Below are 24,891 nucleotides of genomic sequence, written 5' to 3' on the forward strand. Positions count from 1 at the left end.
TTTGTTTCAAGATTAGCAGTTACACGAAGAAGAAAATTAGCTGAACTTAATTTTTTGAGAAGCTTAGTAATATGATTTTTCCAGCTCGAGTTTTCATCAATAAGTACGCCAAAACGTTTGGAGCATTCTACTCCATTTACTGACTCCTGATCAAGTGCTACCTCAGTTGTTGTACAGAAGTGATAGTAGTGTGGCTTTTCAAAATTTAGGGGGAATCCTTCTTCCGAGAACTATTTAATAATTCTTGGAAAGTATCATTTACCAACTCTTATCTTGTTTTCGCTCAAATGGGATTTATTATAACGTTAGTATTATCTGCAAAAGTAGCAATTTTGCTTGCTGAATGTTACGTGGAAGGTCATCTATGTATATAAGGGGCAGAAGTGGATACAAAATTGAACCACGTGAGACTTCCTTTGTCATTTTACCCTGTTCATTAAAGTTGTCTACCTTTCTGGAATTGTATTAATTTTCAGCACAAAATTTCCCGTTCTGTTTGTCAAGTATTATCCAAACCAACTCCATAAAACTTGAGTTTTTCTAAGAGAGTAACATGATATACACAATCCACTTACGTATGCGACAACTTTTGAGTACACAGTTTTTTCGAATATTTTGGGAAAAATATGTCAGTAAGGAAATAGAGTACTACGAGAGTGAGTCAAATGAAAACCTTAAATTTGTAATAACAAATCGAAATTTCGCGCCGTTATCCTGTAAGTTGATAAGCGTGCTACAAACAGCGTGTAGAATGGCCTGTAGGTGGCAGCATAGTGCAGATGCACACATACCGTCACAGTATCAGTACAAAGATGGCCGCCCAACTTGCGGGTTGCACCAGGGAAGAACAGCGTTCTGTTATTCGGTTTCTGCGTAGTGAAGGTGTGAAACCTATTGAAATTCATCGACGAATGAAGATTCAGTACGGTGATGCATGTTTGTCACAGCAGCAAGTCTACGAATGGAGTAGGAAGTCCGAAAATGGTGTGACTTCAGTGGCAGATGCTCCTCGTCCAGGTCAGGCACAACGAGTTGTGACTCCACAGAACATTGCAGCACTTGACGCCATAGTGAAGGAAAACCGCCGAGTGACACTCAATGACATTGCAGCATGTTTACAGATTAGTCATGGGTCAGCACACCACATTGTGCAAGATGTGCTCCAGTTTCACAATGTTTCTCCAAGATGGGTGCCAAGGCAGCTGACTCCTGAAATGAGAGAACGACGTGTTGATGCTTGTGAAGAACTTCTTCAGAGCTTTGAACAAGAAGGTGATGGCTTGCTTGCAAGAATCGTTACTGGGGATGAAACCTGGGTTCACTTCCACCAACCAGAAATGAAGAGAGCGAGCAAGGAATGGTGCCATTCGTCATCACCAAAACCAAAGAAGTATTGAACAGAACCATCAGCAGGGTAGGTTATGCTGACTCTCTTTTGGGACGAAACAGGCGTCATTTTGGAGCATTATATGTTAGAGTGACCACAGTCACCAGTGCATCTTACACAGATCTCCTAAAAATTCATCTGCGGCCTGCAATCAAATCAAAGCGACTTGGACTGCTGTAAGTAGATGTCGTTTTGCAACGATAATGCTAGGCTCCACACTGCCCTACAACAGTTGCAAGAATCACAGACCTGCATTTTGAGTGTCTTCCTCATCCACCATACTCACCAGACCTTGCCCCAAGTGATTTCCATGTGAAACTTGCTTGCAGATTAAAACTGTGTGCCGGACCGAGACTCGAACTCGGGACCTTTGCCTTTCGCGGGCAAGTGCTCTCCCAACTGAGCTACCCAAGCACGACTCACGCCCGGTACTCACAGCTTTACTTCTGCCAGTACCTCGTCTCCTACTTTCCAAACTTTACAGAAGCTCTCCTGCGAACCTTGCAGAACTAGCACTCCTGAAAGAAAGGATATTGCGGAGACATGGCTTAGCCACAGCCTGGGGGATGTTTCCAGAATGAGATTTTCACTCTGCAGCGGAGTGTGCGCTGATATGAAACTTCCTGGCAGATTAAAACTTTCAGCGGTGCTAGTTCTGCAAGGTTCGCAGGAGAGCTTCTGTGATGTTTGGAAGGTAGGAGACGAGGTACTGGCAGAAGTAAAGCCGTGGGGACGGGGCGTGAGTCGTCCTTGGGTAGCTCAGTTGGTAGAGCACTTGCTCGCGAAAGGCAAAGGCCTCGAGTTCGAGTCGCGGTCCGGCACACAGTTTTAATCTGCGAGGAAGTTTCATATCGGCGCACACTCCGCTGCAGAGTGAAAATCTCATTCTGGATTTCCATGTGTTTGCACCACTCAGAGAAGCAATGGGAGGAAAGAAGTTCCGATCTAATGAAGAGGTACGCCACGCGGTGCATGAGTGGTTGCACAGACTACCAAAAGAATTTTTTTCTAAGGGAATTTATGCGCTTTGTAACCGCTGGAGGACTTGCATTGAGCGTGAGGGAGATTATGTTGAAAAGTGATACAGCTTTGTACCACTTCTGCACAATAAATAATTTTTTTTAAAAAGTTTGAGGTTTTTATTTGACTCACCCTTGTGTCTTGTGTAAGTACAGCGTACAAAGAAACCACTGGGATTCAGTGTCACAGCTTAAATTACTATTACATCAGCTTTTAGGTAGCTGAATGATTTCATACACATTTGTGTTAGTAACAACGGTATTGAGTGCAGTGTTTCTTGAAGTGAGTAGCACGTTCCTCGGTGCAAGAAGACGGCGTGATCTCCACCAGCGCGCAGCCAGTCGGGGAGAGCGGGCAGCTCGCGTTCCCGTGCCTTGCGGCGTCGCCCGTGCTGGTAGGTGGAGCAGCATGTGGAGCAGCCTGCCGGCGCCGCTGCTGCTGCTGCTGGCCCTCTGCCTGTCGGCGGCCGCCCCAGGCGCCTGGCTGCTCGCCAGCCCCGAGCCGGCCTCCGTGTGGATGCGAGAGCTCGTCTCCCCTGCCACAGACCTCAACCTCGAAAAGGTATGCCCCAGATACCCTCCAATGGCCTCTCTTGCAACCATTTATTGCTGAAGGGCGGATATCGATTTCAAGCTTCTTCAGTTAACATTCAGAAGATGAAGAAGTGAGGAAACCAAATATCCTGAAAACGGCAAGGAATGCTAGAAAATTGCAAGATGTGTTTAGCAGGGAACAATTCCCAGTTGCTCGCCGGAGGGCTAACTGGTATGGATGTGCTTCCAGTCTGACCAGCAGCAGAAGACATTCTGTCTAGGCTGTGGCGCCCGTTCACAAGATGAGTAGTTAATTTCGTGTTCCGTGGATCCTTTTGCACGGTAAATTGCAATGACATGGAACGAATCACGTTACATTCGCATCGCTCATTAATCTGTAAGTTTGCCGCGCGGGATTAGCCGAGCGGTCTGGGGCGCTGCAGTCATGGGCTGTGCGGCTGGTCCCGCCGGAGGTTCGAGTCCTCCCTCGGGCATGGGTGTGTGTGTGTGTTTGTCCTTAGGATAATTTAGGTTAAGTATGGCTCAAATGGCTCTGAGCACTATGGGACTTAACTACTGAGGTCATCAGTCCCCTAGAACTTAGAACTACTTAAACCTAGCTAACCTAAGGACATCACACACATCCATGCCCGAGGCAGGATTCGAACCTGCGACCGTAGCAGTCCCGCGGTTCCGGACTGCGCGCCTAGAACCACTAGTCCACCGCGGCCGGCTAGGAGGAACTTCTCCAGTTTGTTTCAAATTTTTACTTTTATCTCTGTCACACGTTTCATATCACTGAGTAAGTGAGCAAGAAGTTTTGTTGCAGCATTATGCACCCATTTTTGTGTTGAAGACAATCTTAGTGTGGTGTAACGAATGTGATTTTTCCCTTCTGGTACTGCACTTATGTACATCCGTGTTCCTATTGAAGTGTAGTAAATTACACACAGTAAACCTTATGAGGGAATAAATGCATTGTGAAGCAGTAGTCAGAGTGCCCAACTCCTTAAAAAGACGTCTACAAGACGATCACGCATGAGCACCACACGTTATTCTTAGAGCACGTTTTTGAGCTATGAAGACTTCAAAATGGTTCAAAAGGCTCTAAGCACTATGGGACTTAACATCTGAGGTCATCAGTCCCCTAGACTTAGAAGTACTTAAACCTTACTAACCTAAGAACATCACACACATCCATGCCTGAGGCAGGATTCGAACCTGCGACCGTAGCAGCAGCGCGGTTCCGGACTGAAGCGCCTAGAACCGCTCGGCTACTATGAAGACTTCCTTCCTGAAAAATGAGTTACCTCAGGACAGTATTCCATATGATATTCCTGATTGAAAACATGGGAAATACGTTAGTTTACTAATTTGTCTCTCGCCAAGATTTCCTGAAGCGCCGATGTGGCTAAACTATGTTGTTCTAGGAGTTCCAAAATGTTTTTTTTCACTTTAAATTCTCGTCAGTGGGAAGTTCCCACACTATTTATTATTTCCTCACTGTCTTAAACGTATCATTTGTGTAGTACCCCTAATGTTTACCATTTTTTCTCTTTCTGCATGTATGCTTGGACTGATTACAATACAAGTGTCATCTGCAAATATAATTAATTCTGTTTGATGTATTTTAGACGGAAGGTCATTTACATGTGTGAAGAACAATAGTGGACTTAAGAGAGAGCCTTGGGAAACCGCATAAGTGATTTCTCCCCAGTCGGAATTATGTACCCGGACTATATTGGTGGAACTGCTAAGTGCAAAGTTCCGAATTCTTTTGGTTGGCTATGACATCATCCATTTGTTGGCTATTCTATCAATCCCTTACCACTTCAATCAGTCTATGAGAAAACTGTGATTCTCACAGTCAAATGACTTAAGTAGATTGCAGAAAATACCAAGTGGCGCTGTTTCATTACTTAATGGTTGTCAAATTTGGTGGTTGAACACGTGAAAAGCATTCTCAGTAGAGAAACTCTTCTGAAACTCAAACTGTGATTTGCTGAGCATATTATTGTTACTAAGGAGAGATGCTGTTCCAGAATACATCATCTTTTCAAAAATTAGCTATTGATATCTGTCTTATCACCTTTCTTAAAGAGGGGTGTTATAGCAACACATTTCAGTGTCTCTGGGAATCTGCAGTGAGTCAGTGACGCGTTACATATTTAAGGTAAGACAGAGCTTATTACAGAGGAACAAATCTTTACACACACCATGAAAGCCAGATGAGCTTTTATTTTTGAATGAATGTATAATTTTCTAAATTTCATTAGGAGAAGCTAGTGATACATTCACATGATTGAAATTTATGAGTGCTACATTTTCAACCTACTGCACTGATTTTTCTCTTCAACTGTTTGTCCATGACTGTACCTGCTATCAACCCTTAGAGACGATGACAGCTTCCACTCTCGCAGGCATACGTTTAATCAGGTGCTGGACGGTTTCTTGCGGAATTGCAGCCCATTCTTCAGTTGCTTATAATCGGACTCAAATTCACGTAAAAATGAGTAACGCACATATTGATGACGTAATTCATCACCTGCGCGGGAGTGATGTTTTCTATTAAAAAAAAAATGGTTCAAATGGCTCTGAGCACTATGCGACTTAACTTCTGAGGTCATCAGTCGCCTAGAACTTAGAACTAATTAAACCTAACTAACCTAAGGACATCACACACATCCATGCCCGAGGCAGAATTCGAACCTGCGACCGTAGCGGTCGGGCGGTTCCAGTCTGTAGCGCCTAGAACCGCACGGCCACTCCGGCCGGCTTTTGTATTCAAGTCATCACGAAATATTTAGTTAAGTTGAAGGAAATAATGAGGAACGGAATGAAAATTGAAAGAATTACAGTAGTACACGATACATAATAATGACGTAGCTTGACCTCAGCAATAATCTTTACTGTTACGAATTTTGATAGACAGAATTTTCTAAACTCTTGAAGTTAGCGCTGAACCTTACTAGATTTAAACGTTAATGATTTTGAAGTACCATGGCACCCATGGAATACCGCATAAAATTATCAAAAGCACATAAAATTAAGTCATACTGTTAAGTAAGAAGTAAAATATATTCTGATCTAGCAGATTCACTGGTTCCAATAGTTTGTTTAAGTACTGATTTCAAAAATTAGTTGTTGTTGTAATTCAAAAGTTATTTAATGACTTTAATCAATGAGCAACAATTTGAACATTTAGCTCAATGAAATTCACTTACAATGGACACTCGGAACCTAGGATAATCGGCCATGGACCCTGTTCAAGAATTTGGTACAATGGAATAATAGCGACTACGAAACTAAAATTAATGTTATACTGTAAAATTAAGGTTATACTGTTCATGCTACTCAATACACTCTGAAGAGTTTTACAAAGTTGAAAGTCTGAAGTGCTGCAACCGCGAAATAATAGCTCGGCGGCAACAGTACAGTTATATCCCGTCTCCAGTTGCAAAGATTCCTTATATTTACTGTGGCCAAACACCGCTCTCTCTTTGATTGCTGTCGGAGCACCAATAAAAGTCATCAACGTACCGTAGCATTTAGAAATTGCAGTGCCTCTCGCGCCCACAAGAAAGCGCTGTACAGATATTCATTTGCTACGCCAGAGCCACATACACTTACGCCTTTTCTCACTCGCAGCTATACAACATCAAGATTACTAATCCCATGTCTCTAACGGTCCGCTGTTGTCATTGCGAATGTGCAGAGCAATATCTAGCATGTGAGACGTTCTGAACGTGCGTTGGAAAGTAGGCAAATTAGAAATGAGGCCATCCCTCTTCAGTACAGAGCCGCGAGGCACCATATTGGCTTTCAGTTGTAACCCATGTGTATATAAATATAAGCCCTTTCTGAGCTCTAGGAAACTGAGGATCTCTCGAAAACCCGTCGTTAATTGTATTATCTGTTGCAATAAAATGACGGGAAACATCCTATTGGTGGTTAAAAAATTGTAACTTGAATATTATGAAAGTATGCCGTTTCAAGGTAACGGCACTTTGAGGAGCCATCAAAAACGCATTGTTCTTGATACAATTTACTGTAATTAAATGACAATTAATAACGTATCTGCGATGAAGCTATCAGGAGATGGTAAGATGGGAAGTATCGTCGCAAACTATACACGGTCGTTGTAGTGTAATGAGTAGATCAGCAGAGCTATAATTTGAAAGGAGGTGTGTTGGTGGTTCGCGTCACACTGAAACCAGACCTCCTTTTAATAAATTTCACGTTTTATAATAGGCCCAGATAGTTTCTTACTACTTTAACGGAAGTATGGTCCGTAAAATTCGATGTTATTTACAAGTAGCTATGGGTGCGCTCTTCCCAAGTAGTGAGTTTGTTCGGTTGGCTTTATCTACAAGACAGCTTGCACTACTTGCAGTAAGATATTTTGCACTTTAGGAATAGTGGTCACGAAAGAACGACCTCAGGGTTTTACTGAAACATGATAATGATGAAATACTATTAATCAGCCGGCTGGTGTGGCCGTGCGGTTCTAGGCGCTTCAGTCTGGAACCGCGTGACCGCTACGATCGCAGGTTCGAATGCTGCCTCGGGCATGGATGTGTGTGATATCCTTAGGATAGTTAGGTTTAAGTAGTTCTAAGTTCTAGGGGACTGATGACCACAGATGTTAAGTCCCATTTTACTATTAATCTTATTTGGAGAACTATTGTAATTTGTGTCGCACTATTTGTAACTGAACTTTTACAAGCCGATGTCCAGACTGCCTGAACATGGTAATCTCCTTTTGGCCCTATAACTTGTTCATGGATGTTGTTGTTGTTGTCTTCAGTCCTGAGACTGGTTTGATGCAGCTCTCCATGCTACTCGATCCTGTGCAAGCTTCTTCATCTCCCAGTACCTACTGCAACCTACATCCTTCTGAATCTGCTTAGTGTATTCATCTCTTGGTCTCCCTCTACGATTTTTACCCTCCACGCTGCCCTGAAATGCTAAATTTTTGATCCCTTGATGCCTCAGAACATGTCCTACCAACCGGTCCCTTTTTCTTGTCAAGTTATGCCACAAACTCCTCTTCTCCCCAATTTTATTCTATACCTCCTCATTACTTAAGTGATCTACCCATCTTCATCATTCTTCTGTAGCACCACATTTCGAAAGATTCTATTCTCTTCTTGTCCAAACTATTTATCGTCCATGTTTCACTTCCATACATGGCTACACTCCATACAAATACTTTCAGAAACGACTTCCTGACACTTAAATCTGTACTCGATGTTAACAAATTTCTCTTCTTCAGAAACGCTTTCCTTGCCATAGCCAGTCTACATTTTATATCCTCTCTACTTCGACCATCATCAGTTATTTTTCTCCCCAAATAGCAAAACTCCTTTACTACTTTAAGTGTCTCATTTCCTAATCTAATTCCCTCAGCATCGTCCGACTTAATTCGACTACATTCCATTATCCTCGTTTTGCATTTGTTGATATTCATCTTATATCCTCCTTTCAAGACACTGTCCATTCCGTTCAACAGCTCTACCAAGTCCTTTGCTGTCTCTGACAGAATTAGAGTGTCATCGGCGAACCTCAACGTTTTTATTTCTTCTCCATGGACTTTAATACCTACTTTACCGTTTACTTTAATAACGTTCATGGATATGGAAATTTTTATTTATGTGTACTGCAGACAGAACAACATGACTAGCATACGTACAAGGGTGGAAATGTGCGTTTCAATATAGCTGACGTAGGAGTTTTACACCTGTCAGTTTCGTAAGGACTATAACTGGGGAGTCAGACACAACCGACTAGTGCCGCTGGAGCGCGTTGCGATCGTGTATACAACGCTGAGGCAGACTTAACGTATGCATCGTTTCTGAGCGCTCAGCAGCACGTTGAACTTGGCGCGCTCAACATTGACGTTCGAAAGCACGGCCCGCGTGCTGACGGTGATTTAACTAATCATTACAGAGGTAGCTTCTAATTTGTGGTACGGGAGATGTAACTGAGCAGCGACCTAGTCGCTCTGTTTCTGTCCCTAGCTCATCGGCCGATGGTACCTGGTGGAGGAAGTGGCGCCAGTCCGGCTGTCGTCGGACACGACGTGCGACTGGTACGACTTCTGGCGCGACGAGAACGGCACGCTGACGGTGCAGTGGTTCGTGCGCTCCGAGGACCGCACGGAGGCCGTGGTGCCCGCCATCCCCGTGACGGACGGCGGCGTCTGGCACCTGCCCGGTACGTATCTCCACACGAGCGCTCGCCGCCTCTCCCATCCGCGCTGCCTCCTTCTGTTCTCCTCCCCCGTCCTTGGGCAGAAGTGCTTCCACAGCTTCACGTACTTGAACAACGGGCTGAGAAAGGCTGGCAAACACAGGTTGTCCGGGGTAAACGTACACGGTCCAGTCACATTAATGTGGGAACCGCAGATGTTCGATGTTAACAGTGCAGTTGTTGTCGTAATGTGGAAAAGGAGTGATTTAGCCGACGTTCAAAAGGGCATGATCATTGGCTTTGGGGCTAAGGATAAAAGCATTTCCGAAACGGCTAAGTGTGTAAACTTTTCTCGTGCCGCCTTGGTTGAAGTATACCAGGCATTAAAAATGATGTTATAAAAAAAAAAAAAAAAAAAAAAAAGAACGGTGCCGTGGCAACTGGGTTGCACCACAGGCCATACAAGACACGAGTGAACGATGTCTGTGAAGACGTGTATAAGCGAATAGACCTGTAACAGTTGAGCAACTGATGGCCCAGATGAACCAAAGGGCTACTAACAGTGTCTCCTCAACGACTGTTCAGCGGACACAGGTGCATATGCGCCTCTGCAGCAGGTGCCTGGTTTATGCACACAACAAGTTTACTGTTACCAGTCACCGGTGATGGTGACTGGTAACAGTAAACTTGTTGTTTCATTTAATGTCGATAACAGTCACGGTAAAGCCTAACCTAAAATGTTCGCATTTAAAGTTATGCACCCATGGTGACCGCTGTTCATCGTCGACGAAAGCTGGAATTTGCACTCAAATACTTCATCTGGACGCCCAGTGAGTGGTGACAAATGTCCTTTTAAACAGATAAATCACGTTTTATGCTCCATCGGACAGACGGCTGTTCATGCGTACAGTGTGAAGCATCTAAAAATAATCACACTGCAACGATCGTCGGAAGCTTCCAGGCTGGAGGGTATTCCCTGGGATCAACATAAGTTTGAGGACCATGTCCGCCCTCACATGCAGTTAGTTTTTTCGTCGACACGATAGCATCTACTAGCAGGTCAACGCAATGTGTCAAACAGCTCGCAGTGCGCTTGTATGGTTCCAAGAGCACCAGGATAAGTTTGCTGCACCCTCCTCGCCACCAAACTGCTTTGTTTTACACCCAATTGAGAGTCGGTGGGACCATCTCGAATGAGCTCTTCGCATCATGGATCCTCAATCAAGAAGCCTTACACAGCTGGCCACGGCACGGGAGTCACCATGGCTCCACATTCATGTCGGTACCTTCCACAATCTCACTGACTGCCTTTCCGCATGTCCTGCTGCTGTTAGCACTCCAATACGCGGTTATTCAGGCTTCTGACAGGTGATCACATTAATATGAGTGGGCAGTGTACAACAATAGAATATGTAATAAAATTGAGACGTAATTTCGATATTTATCGACGGTTTGCTCCTACGCGTATCGTAAGTCAAAATGTTATCTGTGTTTCCAGCAGTTGATACCGCATTCGCATGCGCGTAACTGCTCTGTCCACGTAAAAGAGCGTCATTAGCTACGTTGACTCCATAGCACAAGGTGTTCTGTGTGCATCCTCTCGCAGGAGCTAAAGTCTGTTAACACTGGCGCAACGTCGTTTTCGACGTACGTAAGGACTGCAAGCAACTAACGGTGTTCTCACTTATGTAACAATAAAAAAATGGGACAAGTGGTATCGAGAAATTGCGACTTTGCTTTCGATGTCGGGCCGCCACGTCAAACACGCAGTTCCAGAGTCTACTGCTGAACTAATCCGTACGTCCTTCCTGGAGCTCTCGTGAGTAAATCCGACAAGCAAGTAGGCAGCTACAGTTACTTCATTTCACAATGCAAGATGTCGGCCATAGAAAGGCTGCACCTGCAAACTGCAGATTCTCCACAAAATCAAACCTGAGGACAGGCTGCGACGGAGACAATCATGGCAAAAATGGCTGAAAACGAGGCATTCATTCCTCTATTTCGACTGTTTCCCGGACGAGGCTACGTTCCATACTTCCGATACGGTAAACATGCACTATTGCCGCATATGATACCTCACTCAACCCACATAATGACTCTCGAAAGTGAATGTGTGGTATGGATTGCTGAAGGACAGGGTTGTAGTCCCATTCTTCTTCGCAGAGCCTACAACATACATAGACTCGTATACTGTGCCACAACTTTATCATTACCTGATATTTCAACAAGATGGCCCACCATGACATTATGCGAACACTGCCGGCCGCCGTGGCCCTGCGGTTCTACGCACTTCAGTCCGGAACCGCGTGACTGCTACTGTCGCAGGTTCGAATCCTGCCTCGGGCATGGATGTGTGTAATGTCTTTAGGTTAGTTAGGTTTAAGTAGTTCTAAGTTCTAGGGGACTGATGACCTCAGACGTTGAGTCCCATAGTGCTCAGAGCCATTTGAACCATTTTTATGCGAACATTGTGAGGTATTTCTTGGACCATGAGTTCTCGCAAGGAACCCCTTGAGTGCGGGGTCACAAAAGGCCAATGATGTTTACGGCTTTCGAGCCCCCACATATTGTCAAAATGTAACCAAAATATTGACTACTAGTGGCAACTGGGGACTGCACTTGAGGTGTCCAGCGTTGAGCACAGCATGGGGATATGGAGCGTAGGAGAACTATTTAGTCTACGAGTAACTCACAACAGTGCTAAAGTTCTAGTGGTGTTGATACAAACCGCAGCTATGGCAACGATAAACAGAGCAAACATTGCACTATATCCACACCAACAATTGCCGAAGTTGGTTAAAAAAAATGGTTCTGAGCACTATGGGACTCAACATCTTAGGTCATAAGTCCCCTAGAACTTAGAACTACTTAAACCTAACTAACCTAAGGACATCACACACACCCATGCCCGAGGCAGGATTCGAACCTGCGACCGTAGCAGTCCCGCGGTTCCGGACTGCAGCGCCAGAACCGCTAGACCACCGCGGCCGGCAGAAACGCGTTGCCGAAGTTGATATTTCGTCATAAATGAACCCAAGGGATTACTCAAAGTGAGAAAGAAGTGGCAGATGAAATCTGAGATGAGTCAATGGAATGTGTGGTGTCGTATAAGCTCGACTGTGCGGACAATGTACATGAGTGGTGACGATGCTTATTGAAACAGGTGTCGATACATGTAGTTCATCATCGTTGCCGGACGAGGAAACGTCTCCAGTGAAACGTAGTGAAGGACAACCGTTATCAAAGGAGCGGGTACTAAATGTAATTACGTACTTGGAAAATCATCCGCAGTAAAGGAAAAAAACAGTTATTCACAGATTTCGAATAAGTCCGCAGCAATAGGACCGTGTATTGCATAAGAAGAACTACGGATATTCCAGGGAGGAAAAGACAGACTTATTAAAAAAGCGTTTCAAGGACGCTCGATACAATTTACAGGATGTGCGTGATAGTGAGCTACTATGATATTTAATTTCGAAAAATGATTGCCCATCGAAGTCGCGGTGTCCAAACGATACATATGGAACTTGCGATCATAAATCGATCATGGACTCTGGTGGCGGGCGCTATGGGTATGTTTACGATGGTCACTACAGCAACGACAAAATAAGAGCGTTACAAAAATACTCGTAATTATAAAGGAGACGACTTACCTTTGTCGTCGTCGGTTTTGTCGTCATGTGAAAGGCCATTACGCTGGTCTGGATGGATAATTTGGACGAGTCGAACCATGTATTCTTCCTTATACTCGTTCGTTTTCCGCACTGTCCGCAATGAAATTGTAACGGTATTTCAGCATCTAAACTGTTCTTACGAAGTTTTACACACCTCGCACCACCATAGTCTACACAGTCCCTCCTTTCGTCGTCCGGTAGTACTCCATATTTGCGACTAAAATTCGAACAATTTTCTATGGGGGATAAGCATGGAATTAGATTTTTCCATGTGATAGAATCCGCGACAGAAACGTCAAGAACACCAGATATCCCACTCACTACCGACATAAATAGTCTCGGTTTCACTAGCAACTCACAAATAATTCGCGGATGTTTGTAACTTAGAACAACTAAGGGAACGACGGAAAACAGATAAAAATGACGATCACAAATAATTGATCATAACGTCCGCCACCAGAGTCGCATGATCGATCTACGATCGCACGTTCGATATGTATCTTTTGGACCCCGTGACTTCGATAGGCAATCATTCTTGGAAATTACCAAATTGCTCGCGACATAATTACAGTGATTTCAAGGGAAGCAGTGGATGATTGCATAACTTCAAACATTGCTACAGAACTGGAAGACGTAAGACAAAGAAATTTCAAACAAACCGTCAACTTGACGGTGCAGATCAAACTGCGGAATCGGCCCCAAAATGAGATAAAAAAAAAACTTATCCCGTCGGTCAGGAAGCAATTTACTGTCAACCCCGACCAGTCGGGATTTGAAGAGGAGCTGCTTATGAAAGGAACCCTGGAATTGGATGTACCATTTGAGTCGTATTAAGATCAGCTAACCCCAATGCCATAACGAATTCGTATACAATTATGCCGATTGTTAAACTGGACGATAAATTGGGTAGAAAGTTATTTGTTATATTGAGAGCAGTGGGAGGTGCTCTGCCCCCTACGATTCTCTCTCGTGTGCGTGATCTTACAAACGCCGTACGCAATATTTACATGACAGCAAGAGCAAGGGTGGGAAAATGGGTGTAAGAGAACTACAGCTATGGTATGAGAAGTGCTTTTGGCCAATAGCTGCTCAAAATAACTTGTTTTTGCTTGATTCCTGGTCTGCGTATAAAAATCATACTTCTTTAGAGTAAACAAACGTTCCTGAAAAGTGAAAAGTGTGTGACACTGCAGTTTATACGGCCTGGAACCGCTGGACAAATTCAGCCTCTGGATGGTGGATTTTAACATATTATAGCACTATCTGCATCTACACCTTAAAGGATAATCATTTTCACGATAAGCTCCACGACAGACTATTTCGGATAGGGTTGCATGCCACCACATTCCATCAGTTCTCGTCACCCCGTTACACCAATATTATTCTAATTGAATTATTTAAAAGTGGATACCTTCGATCTTGATGGTGCAAACGTTTGTGATCACTATGGCGCGCCCTGCTTTATTCGGTGTTCATTGTGCAAGTTAATGGTTTGTTCTGAACATTACTTGAATGTCGACGATGTCCATTTTGTGAAGCGTAAGACACACATCCCTTAGGAGGTTGATCTCTGTACCTCGCGGGACACACATTTTCTGTTACCCTCCTTATGCACATGGTGAGTTATTAGCAGCTAGTATTTTTCCTGTCATATTTGTTAACACGACACTTTCAAATGAGCGGTACTGAAGATTGAACTTGCGACCTCGCATTCAAGCGGTTCCTCGTCAGATAGCTGGATTGACAGAGGTAGTCCATCGATTGCTTGGCCCGTAGAAGCCCAGACATTACGCCACTTTCTTTTTTTTCTGTGGGCGTTTATAAAGAATCGAGTGTGGCAGACATCAGTTCGCGATATACGAAATCTTTGCCATAGCACTCTTGCAGCTATCCCAAATGTTATGTCTGCAATGCTGCAAAACACATGGAGAGAAGTAGAATACAGATTAATGTCTGTTGCGTCACTAATGGTGCGCATATCGAGGTGGATTAGATGTGTAAAAAAAGTTTTGTATTACTTTACTTGTAGAAACATACCGTCAATAAATACCTCAATTAATCCTCAAGTCATTGTATTTTCTATTATTATATGTTTAACCATGGCACACTGTATTTCAGAAGATGGTTGCAAGGAAAGTTTCAAGTTCACGGGTTATACTGGTGAAAATTAAAATTACAGCACCATGAAGGCGCCATGCAGCGTACGTTCAAGTGGTATGAAGCTTACTAACGCTTAAATATGCAGATGATAGCATTTCATCACAAACGCACAAACTAATTATCAATAACGACAAGTACATTCTGCGTCGAAGGATACATTACGCAGCTGGCTTCTTATTTAAAAATCGGATTAAAATGTCAGCTGTTCGTCAGAAGGCCGTGTTATGCGCCGTGTGAGGAGGAGAAACATCTGCCGGCACGTGTTGGAATTGGACAGAGGCAGAATCGTGGCCTATCGAGTGTGCTGTTGAGCATTCCGTGATATTGCCGCCTGAGTTGGTCCGAGATTGCACAAGTGTCATGTGAATAGGCAATCGATGCATTTAGGAGGGCCATAATCAACGCCATTCAGGCAGCTGCCCCTCATGAGTTGCGGTCGAGAGTACGGAAGTGCAGGGTCTCAGGCGGGTAAGTGCGAATATCTTCAGTGGTGAGTGAGGACAGTGTTCTGAACAGCATTCCACCAGTATTTAGTTCATTTGAAGACTAGGAAATTAGGAGAAGCCTGTTTTCAGGTTCATTAGTATCTCCAAGTACATGTGACAAGAGCGAGCCATTAATGCTTATTTTCTTCTGGGCAAGAGGTGTTGAAGTGTGGAGGTGTGGACGCCAAACGAACAGGCATAGTCCACTTAGTGGTGCAGTTACGACTGTGCAGAAAACATCAGGTACTGACGTATTTGCGGGAAGATTGTTAACACCCTGACGTGGGTGCATATTAAGATACAAATGATAACAATATCTGCACTTATAGCCTAACACGACGTAGAATTCGCTCGAAGATGCAGGACGAGACAGCCACTCCATGCGTCTTGTGTCAAGGAACGGACATGTTTACAGCAAGAGAAGTATCTGTACTGACATCGTGACAACGTATGGAGTAAGACCGTCAGCATTCCGGCCGTCGTGGCTTCCCTTGACGTCGCAAAAGAGAGAGGCCGACTGATACTCTCAACGACCAAAATAGACACAGAAGTGGCACCACGTCGTATTTTCAGACGATTTCCGGTTCTTCTTACAGTCTCAAGATGAAAAAGTCAGTATGCGGAGGTTGCTAGTAGAACGAAGGTGTGCCAGTTTCCTTCCGTTGCTATCCTTATTCGGGCCCAGCACCTCGTGTGATCGTATGTTTGCCGTTAGGTACACAGTTCACCACTGGTTCCAATAGTCTCCAATTTGGACAGCAAGCGCTAAATTTCTGTGCATGCGCAGTGTCTTCTAGATCTCCATAACGTTATCTTTCAACAAAATAATGCAAGATTGCATGTTGTCTGCCCTATCCTAATCTCCCTCTATGTACAAGGTGTTAGACTGTTGTACCAGCCAGGATGCTCTTTTCTACTGAAAACATCTGCTCACGGGTTGCCGAGAGACTGGCGCACATCCACTCACCAGCCACTATGGTTGATGAACTCTGGCGCCGAGCTGAAGCAGCATGGAATGACGTACCCATCATAAATCCAAGCTCAGTTGGACAGTACACACAATAAATAAAATTTCACAATTTTTGGTATCCTTGCTGCTGTTACTGTTTTAATGGTCAGCAGTACGTTTATCGCATTTTCAATGAAATCGAAAGATACTGACTTGAGTTTATAGTTGAGCTGCGCATGTAGAAGTCTGAAACAGATGGTCAGTGCTCGTGACTCTGATGTATAAATCGACAAAGATAATATTTTCAAGCTGAAGGACGTACGCTACCTAAACTCAAGGTGCCACATTCCACAATGTTTAGCTGCGTTTAACGAAGTAGAAGAGACTGAAGACGCAAAGCAATGAAAGACATTACCTGCCAGTGGCATTGATTTGTATCAATGAGGCAAGTTGAAAATATGTGCCACACTGGGATTCGAACTCGGGTCTCCTGATTATTATGCAGATGCACTGGCATCTACACCATCCGTATACAGTGGTCAGCGCAACTGCACGACTACCCTAGCATTCTTCCTGTAAGATCCACATTCTCAACTTATCCACACACTAAAGATGTAGTGTCTCTTGCCCATTTTCCAGCAATCTCAAAATGCGTTTGGACTTTCAGACATGTCCGAAAGAACAGACACCACATATGTTGAAGAGATTGGTTAGTTTCCATTAAACACACATTTTTGACGTGAAATCGAACGAAACGAGGTCGAAGTGGAAACACCAACAGAGTGAAGCTTATGATTTAACATCCCATTGCTGCCGCTGTCGTTACAGATTGAAAGTAGATCGTAGTGACACTACAAGCACACAGAGAATTTTAGAATTCCAAAGTCAAAAATAAGACGACGTTAAGTTAACATTGATTATGTTGGTTTTCATCACCAGCAGTGTAACACTTTAGTGCAGCCTTTGACTCTCGTTCTCCTGGAATTACGCATACTTCATTCGCTGATGAAAGTAATTTTGCGAGTAACCACATCAGCAAAAACGGTAATTCACTGAAGACCTACATAAAACTAATAATAAATCTAGTAATAACATTAAAATAAACACAATAAAAGTTGAGTGAAACAATTCGTAAGTTGGAGGAAATAAAGTCAACACTGCCTTCAACACGAGCATGCTATTAAAGTACTATATAGTTCAAAGCAGTCTTCGAGTTGGTGTTTGCTTTTTTTTGGAGTAGATCTGACCTGTAGATATGAACGAATTGGAAGGATGAAAGACCAGTATAATATTATAATAGTAATTGGTCTTAGTTTCATCATCTAAGGATGCACAGAAGACTGCGATTACGCTGCAAGGAGACGCGGATATGCCCGCTATAAGACTGGATGGCTCCTTGTTGAATGTAGACATAAAATTGTGTTATCTGGACTCGATAGTATCAGAAGGCCACTCTAGAGAAATGTCAAAGCAACGATTACTTTCGGGAAGCTCCTCTCAGAATATGGAACCACAAACATCTGACAGCGAACAAAAAAATACTCATATATGGAATATGTATGTTGAGTAGCCTCTTGTATTATCCCTAAGGATCATATGATAAACGACAACCTAAGCTCAACACCTTTCACCTGCTGTGCACACGAAAAACGAAACATTCTAGGGATACCATGGAGGGACCATGTGTCTGAACACTGCGAAACTATGCTATCTCTTGTAGTGAGATAGCATAGTGAGATATATAGTGAGATAGCACTTGTCAAGAAAATACCTGTAAGACTGCTTTGCGCTTCAAGGATTGCGCAAAGTGCGATATGAACGCATCTAGTGTTGACTGCGGCAAATGAGAAGAGCTGGCCGAAAACCGCAGCAGGAAAGAAGGTGGCAAGTTCCGTGACGGCATCTGGCTCAGTAACTTGTCTGCAAAACGGGAGTGTCGAAAAGCGCTTGCGACGAACTCCTCGTTCTAGATGATAGCCACTTGCCCCACCTGTGGGCGCAAAGAGGGCTTTCGTATTAGATTCCTCCAACGAAAGTGCCTTCTTGAAACTACGTGAATCTTAGGAAGCAAAGGCCTTCGATTGATGATGACACTGATCCAATTAGCATTGAGATATATATAAATTTTCTGGTAAGCAATGAGCAAATTCACAGTCAGGAAACGCGCGACCGCTGCGGTCGCAGGTTCGAGTCCTGCCTTGGGCATGGATGTGTGTGATGTCCTTAGGTTAGTTAGGTTTACGTAGTTCTAACTTTTATGGGACTGATGACCTCAGAAGTTAAGTCCTATAGTGCTCAGAGCCATTTGAACCATTAGCAAATTCTAAAGTTTCAGAATCTATCTCCAACAAAAGCACTTTCAAATGTCCTGATAAGAATGTTAACTTTACCAGTTTTGCCAATAATAAAGCCTATCCCTGGACGTGGCAGCGCCATAAATAAACTCTTCCTGGACTATCAGATTTTCGTAAATCACCATCTCAAACTATTTTCAAATATCCAAGGTACACACAATAATATTGAACATCTAGGGGTGAGCTTATGAGGCTGTGGAATAATATTGATAACATCAAAAAACGCTGAAATATTTTGCGCTGCCCGGAAATATCCTGCCGTCTGCGAGCAGTATTGACAATATTCTTTCCAGGCTCTCTCGAGGAACAGACTGTGGAAATCAGTGCGTTCCATTTGCGTTTTGTTGTGGTGTTGAAAATGAGTCCAAAGCAAGACGAAACAGCGTTCTGATTGGAGTTCATCGAAATGTATAAATAACTGTCGGTACTGTGGTATGTATAAGGTGATGAGTAGAAAAACAGAAATTACGAATGAATCGTATGAATTGTTGCTCAGAAAATACGCTAAACTCCCACGAACGACGAAGTTTTTTAAAAAAATTAATTAATGCAAGGTTTTCAAAAGAAGTACACTACTGACCATTAAAATTGCTACACCACAAAGAAATGCAGATCATAAACGGGTATTCATTGGACAAATATATTACACCAGAATAGACATATGATTACATTTTCACGCAATTTGGGTGCATAGATCCTGAGAAATAAGTACCCAGAACAACCACCTCTGGCCGTAATAACGGTCTTGATACACCTGGGCAAGGAGTCAAACAGAGCTTGGATGGCGTGTACAGGTACAGCTGCCCCTGCAGCTTCAACACGATACCACAGTTCATCAAGAGTAGTGACTGGCGTATTGTAACGAGCCAGTTGCTTGGCAACCATCCACCAGAGGTTTTCAGTTGGTGAGGGATCTGGAGAATGTGCTGGCCAGGGCAGCAGTCGAACATTTTCTGAATCCAGAAGGGCCCGTACAGGACCTGGAACATGCGGTCGTGCATTATCCTGCTGAAATATAGGGTTTCTTAGGGATCGAATGAAGGGTACAGCCACGGGCAGTAACACATCTGAAATGTAACGTCCACTGTTCAAAGTGCCGTCAGAGCGAACAAGAGGTGACCGAGACGTGTCACCAATGGCACCCCATACCATCACGCAGGGTGATACGCCAGTATGGCGATGGCGAATACACGCTTCCAATGTGCGTTCACCGCGATGTCGAGAAACACAGATGCGACCATCATGATGCTGTAAACAGAACGTGGATTCATCCGAAAAAATGAAGTTTTGCCATTCGTGCACCCAGGTTCGTCGTTGAGTACAACATCGCAGGCGCTCCTGTCCAAGGGTAACCGCAGCCATGGCCTCCGAGCTGATAGGCTTGGTTCAAATGGCTCTGAGCACTATGGGACTTAACATCTGAGGTCATCAGTGCCCTAGAACTTAGAACTACTTAAACCTACTTAACCTAACGACATCACGCACATCTGAGCCCGAGGCAGGATTCGATCCTGCGACCGATGCGGTCAATGGTTCCAGACTGAAGCGCCTAGAAACGCTCGGCCACAACGCCCGGCCGAGCTGATAGTCCGTGCTGCTGTAAACGTCGTCGAACTGTTCGTGCTGATGGTTGTTGTCTTGCAAACGGCCCCATCTGTCGACTCCGGGATCGAGACGTGGCTGCACGGTCCGTTACAGCCATGCGGATAAGATGCATGTCATCTCGACTGCTAGTGATATGAGGCCGTTGGGATCCAGCACGGCGTTCCGTATTACCCTCCTGAAGCCATCGATTCCATATTCTGCTAACAGTCATTGGATCTCGACCAACGTGAGCAGCAATGTCGCTATACGATAAACCGCAATCGCAATAGGCTACAATCCGACCTTTATCAAAGTCGGAAACGTGATGGTACGCATTTCTCCTCCTTACTCGAGGCATCATAGCAACGTTTTACCAGGCAACGCCGGTCAACTGCTGTTTGAGTATGAGAAATCGGTTGGAAACTTTCCTCATGTCTGCACTTTGTAGGTGTCGCCACCGGCGCCAACCTTGTGTGAATGCTCTGAATAGCTAATCATTAGCATAGCACAGCATCTTCTTCTTGTCGTTTAAATTTCGCGTCTGGCCAGTAGTGTATATACAGATACTTATGTGTGTGTGTATACATTACTTACCCAAATATAATCCCTTAGTGCACGTATTATTGCATAAGGCGATACGTTTCCGTTACTATGTCTCAAATCCCTTAAGGTGGAACTATATTTGTAAGTTAAAAGCCTTCGAAAGAAGTGAACTATCAGTGGCAAGGTACTGTAGCGTAACAGATAAACGCTGATTTGAGGAAATTGGGTCTGTCATTGTAGTGTTTTGTTTTTAGATGATGTGGATATGGGCATCCACAGATATTTTTCCGGGGTGAGGGCGAGGGTGTGCAAGACTCTAACATTGCCATTATCGATGTAAATGAGTTGGTCAATTCTGAGACGGTTCAAATGGTTCAAATGGCTCTGAGCACTACGGGACTTAACATCTATGGTCATCAGTCCCCTAGAACTTGGAACTACTTAAACCTAACTAACCTAAGGACACCACACAACACCCAGTCATCACGAGGCAGAGAAAATCCCTGACCCCGCCGGGAATCGAAACCGGGAACTCGGGCGTGGGAAGCGAGAACGCTACCGCACGACCACGAGCTGCGGACAATTCTGAGACGTATCATGCCACAAGAACTAAATTTTATAGGTGGCGCAAAGAAGCATTATATCTCAGAGAACTGATGGTTATTCACTCAGTATTATTCACACGTTCATTACTTCGATGTTTAGAACAACAAACGATTATACAGCAATTGCTAAGTGCGTAGTACTGCCTCGTAATGAGCCACGTAAAGAGTGCTACATTTCGCTAAACGAGAGATTTGGCGTAATCAAAACACCGTGCTCCAGATTGCAAGGGGAGGGGTTGGGGGTAAGTGCCTATGTATGATGGGCCATTAACACATGAAAAAGTTATGATAATATTTTCTTTCGTCCAACTTCAATTCACTCAACAAGTTTCGTGAGCGATCTTTGACGCTCCGAGTTCCAAGTCTTCATACACTTTTTTGTCTGCTTGCAACAAAGTTTAACAGTCACCACAGTAGCAGAGTCTTTATCCTCAACATTCGATACCACAACTCTACTGGGCAGTCTAGGGAGAACGTCGGACTTACTGAACAGCATTATTGCGCAGTGTTATTGACTATCTAGGGGCCGCACTAGTCAGCAGTCAGCTCTTCCTCACGGCTGACACGTGCTCTAGCATAAAGTACACTATTGGCTATTAAAATTGCTACACCACGGAGATGACATGCTACAGACGCGAAATTTAACCGACAGGAAGAAGATGCTGTGATATGCAAATGATTAGCTTTTCAGAGCATTCACACAAGGTTGGCGTCGGTGGCGACACCTACAACGTGCTGACGTGAGGAAAGTTACCAACCGATTTCTCATACACAAACAGCAGTTGACCGGCGTTGCCTGGTGAAACGTTGTTGTGATGCCTCGTGTAAGGAGGAGAAATGCGTACCATCACGTTACCGACTTTGATAAAGGTCGGATTGTAGCCTATTGCGATTGCGGTTTATCGTATCGCGACATTGCTGCTCTCGTTGGTCGAGATCCAATGACTGTTAGCAGAATATGGAATCGGTGGGTTCAGGAGGGTAATACGGAACGCCGTGCTGGATCGCAACGACCCCGTATCACTAGCAGTCGAGATGACAGGCATCTTATCCGCATGGCTGTAACGGATCGTGCAGCCACGTCTCGATCCCGGAGTCAACAGATGGGGACGTTTGCAAGACAACAACCATCTTCACGAACAGGTCGACTACGTTTGAAGCAGCGTGGACTATCAGCTCGGAGACCATGGCTGCGGTTACCCTTGGACAGGAGCGCCTGCGATGGTGTACTCAACCACGAACCTGGGTGCACGAATGGCAAAACTTCATTTTTTCGGATGACTCCAAGTTCTGTTTACAGCATCATGATGGTCGCATCTGTGTTTGTCGACATCGCGGTGAACGCACATTGGAAGCGTGTATTCGTCATCGCCATACTGGCGTATCACCCGGCGTGATGGTATGGGGTGCCATTGGTGACACGTCTCGTTCACCTCTTGTTCGCGCTGACAGCACTTTGAACAGTGGACGTTACATTTCAGGTGTGTTACGACCCGTGGCTCTACCTTTCATTCGATCCCTAAGAAACCCTACATTTCATCAGGATAATGCACGACCGCATGTTGCAGGTCCTGTACGGGGTTTCTGGATACAGAAAATGTTCGGCTGCTGCCCTTGCCAGCACATTCTCCAGATCTCTCACCAACTGAAAACGTCTGGTCAATGGTGGCCGAGGAACGGGCTCGTCACAATACGCCAGTCACTGCTCTTGATGAACTGTGGTATCGTGTTGAAGCTGCTTGGGCAGCTGTACCTGTACACGCCATCCAAGCTCTGTTTGACTCAATGCCCAGGCGTACCAAGGCCGTTATTACGGCCAGAGGTGGTTGTTCTGGGTACTGATTTCTCAGGATCTATGAACCCAAATTGCGTGAAAATGTAATCACATGTCAGTTCCAGTATAATATATGTGTCCAATGAATACCGGTTTATCATCTGCATTTCTTCTTGGTGTAGCAATTTTAATGGCCAGTAGTGTGCTACCACAACTACGCATCTGAACAGTATCAGTAATATGCCACTTTCCGAATGACAACCGAACAACATGAGAGCACGACGATTTCCTGTCTGCAGCGGTGTACCTGGGCTACGCGGTGGTGGACCTGTCGCCGGACGGGCGCTTCCTGTCGCTGGCGACGTGCGTGCGGTACGCCATGTCGTGCTCGGCGGCCGTGCTGGCGCGCGACGTGGCCGACGCGGCGCGGCGCGCCGACATGACGGACGTGCACCGGCGGCTGTCGCGCGCGCGCCTCAACCACACCGAGGCCGGCTACCCCAAGGACCCGCAGGCGTGCAGCGCCGGCGCGCAGCTGCCGCGCCACCGCGACACGCAGCTGCAGGCCGTGCAGTACCGCCTCTGAGGGCCGCCTCCTGCCGCACACCTGGCGACGGCAGCCACGCTGCAAATGCGACGCATCCGAGCTGCGGGGGCACACACTCACAGCTGACGAGCCGGACAATCGGACAGTCACAGAAGCTAGTAGTGGGAATAACTGAGAGATTTCCTACTTGTCAGAAGCTACTGCTATCGAGGGACGCGACTGGAAAGGGTCTAACGCCACTCAGCTAGAACTTCTCGTTTATGCTGTCGTCTGCTAACTTACACCGCTGGATTCTAATTTCACAATTTAGTACCACATATATAAAGCCAAGGAAAATGAAAGTATACAGATTGACAGAGGGCTGACGCCATCAGATATTTTGTTCGACATGCAAATCGAAACAACTGCATGTTTATCAAAGAAAAATGTCGCGGAACTTCCTGATGGAAGTTTCTTGACAACTGCCAAACGTAAAGGAAATGGTGGCGGAGAATGCAATGAAAAATATGTGGAATGGGTTTAGCAGACGCAGCTGAGGAACAAGATGGAACTAGATTCTGCTGGATGGACGAATCTTCAGCTCTACAGCGGTGAAGCTGGGTCAGAACCAACTTGCTCAACACTGCAGGTGTAAGATGACAGGGCAGATAAAGACTCAAGTCATGCGGAATTATAAATTACCAAAGTGAAGTTTAGGACAATAGCAAAGCAGTGAAGCCAGAAATATGTGACTGTAATATTTTCATGCTTATTCAAATGAACTTACATAAACCGACAAACATCCTTGAGGAAACAAAATCTTTACGGTGTTATTCTAGTAAAACTATATTTTAGTGACATTAACGCATTTTCAATCGAGACCCTCAAGTGCAAAAACTATAGTGTCACGAGCCAGTGTTGGCGAATGAAGGGAGATTCAAGACCATGCGGCTTAGCGGCGGGACAAAGAGAAGCAGATGCTCGTTTTCGACTGCAAATATAGCAATGGAGTAGTGAAATAGGTGACATGGAAGGACAAGTGAGACAGGTATCTTCTCCAGGCTTCTGCCTGCTTCCTTCGCTATCGTACTGTCGCCAAAGTTCT

General features: G+C 44.8%; 1 protein-coding gene across 1 annotated transcript in view; it reads left to right on the top strand.

The window, feature by feature from the left end:
* The window catches only part of LOC126176194 (uncharacterized), a 31,220-nt gene extending 7,374 nt beyond the window's left edge, over positions 1-23,846 (top strand). Inside the window, exons 2-4 of the mRNA XM_049923338.1 lie at positions 2,691-2,968; positions 8,961-9,156; positions 23,560-23,846. Of these exons, the coding sequence (XP_049779295.1) occupies positions 2,816-2,968; positions 8,961-9,156; positions 23,560-23,846 (636 nt within the window). The 5' untranslated portion in view covers positions 2,691-2,815. The remainder of the gene's footprint in view (positions 1-2,690; positions 2,969-8,960; positions 9,157-23,559) is intronic.
* Positions 23,847-24,891: the final 1,045 nt, after the last annotated feature.

The sequence above is a fragment of the Schistocerca cancellata genome, chromosome 3, assembly GCF_023864275.1.
Source record: "Schistocerca cancellata isolate TAMUIC-IGC-003103 chromosome 3, iqSchCanc2.1, whole genome shotgun sequence".
NCBI classification, from domain to species: Eukaryota; Metazoa; Arthropoda; class Insecta; order Orthoptera; family Acrididae; genus Schistocerca; species Schistocerca cancellata.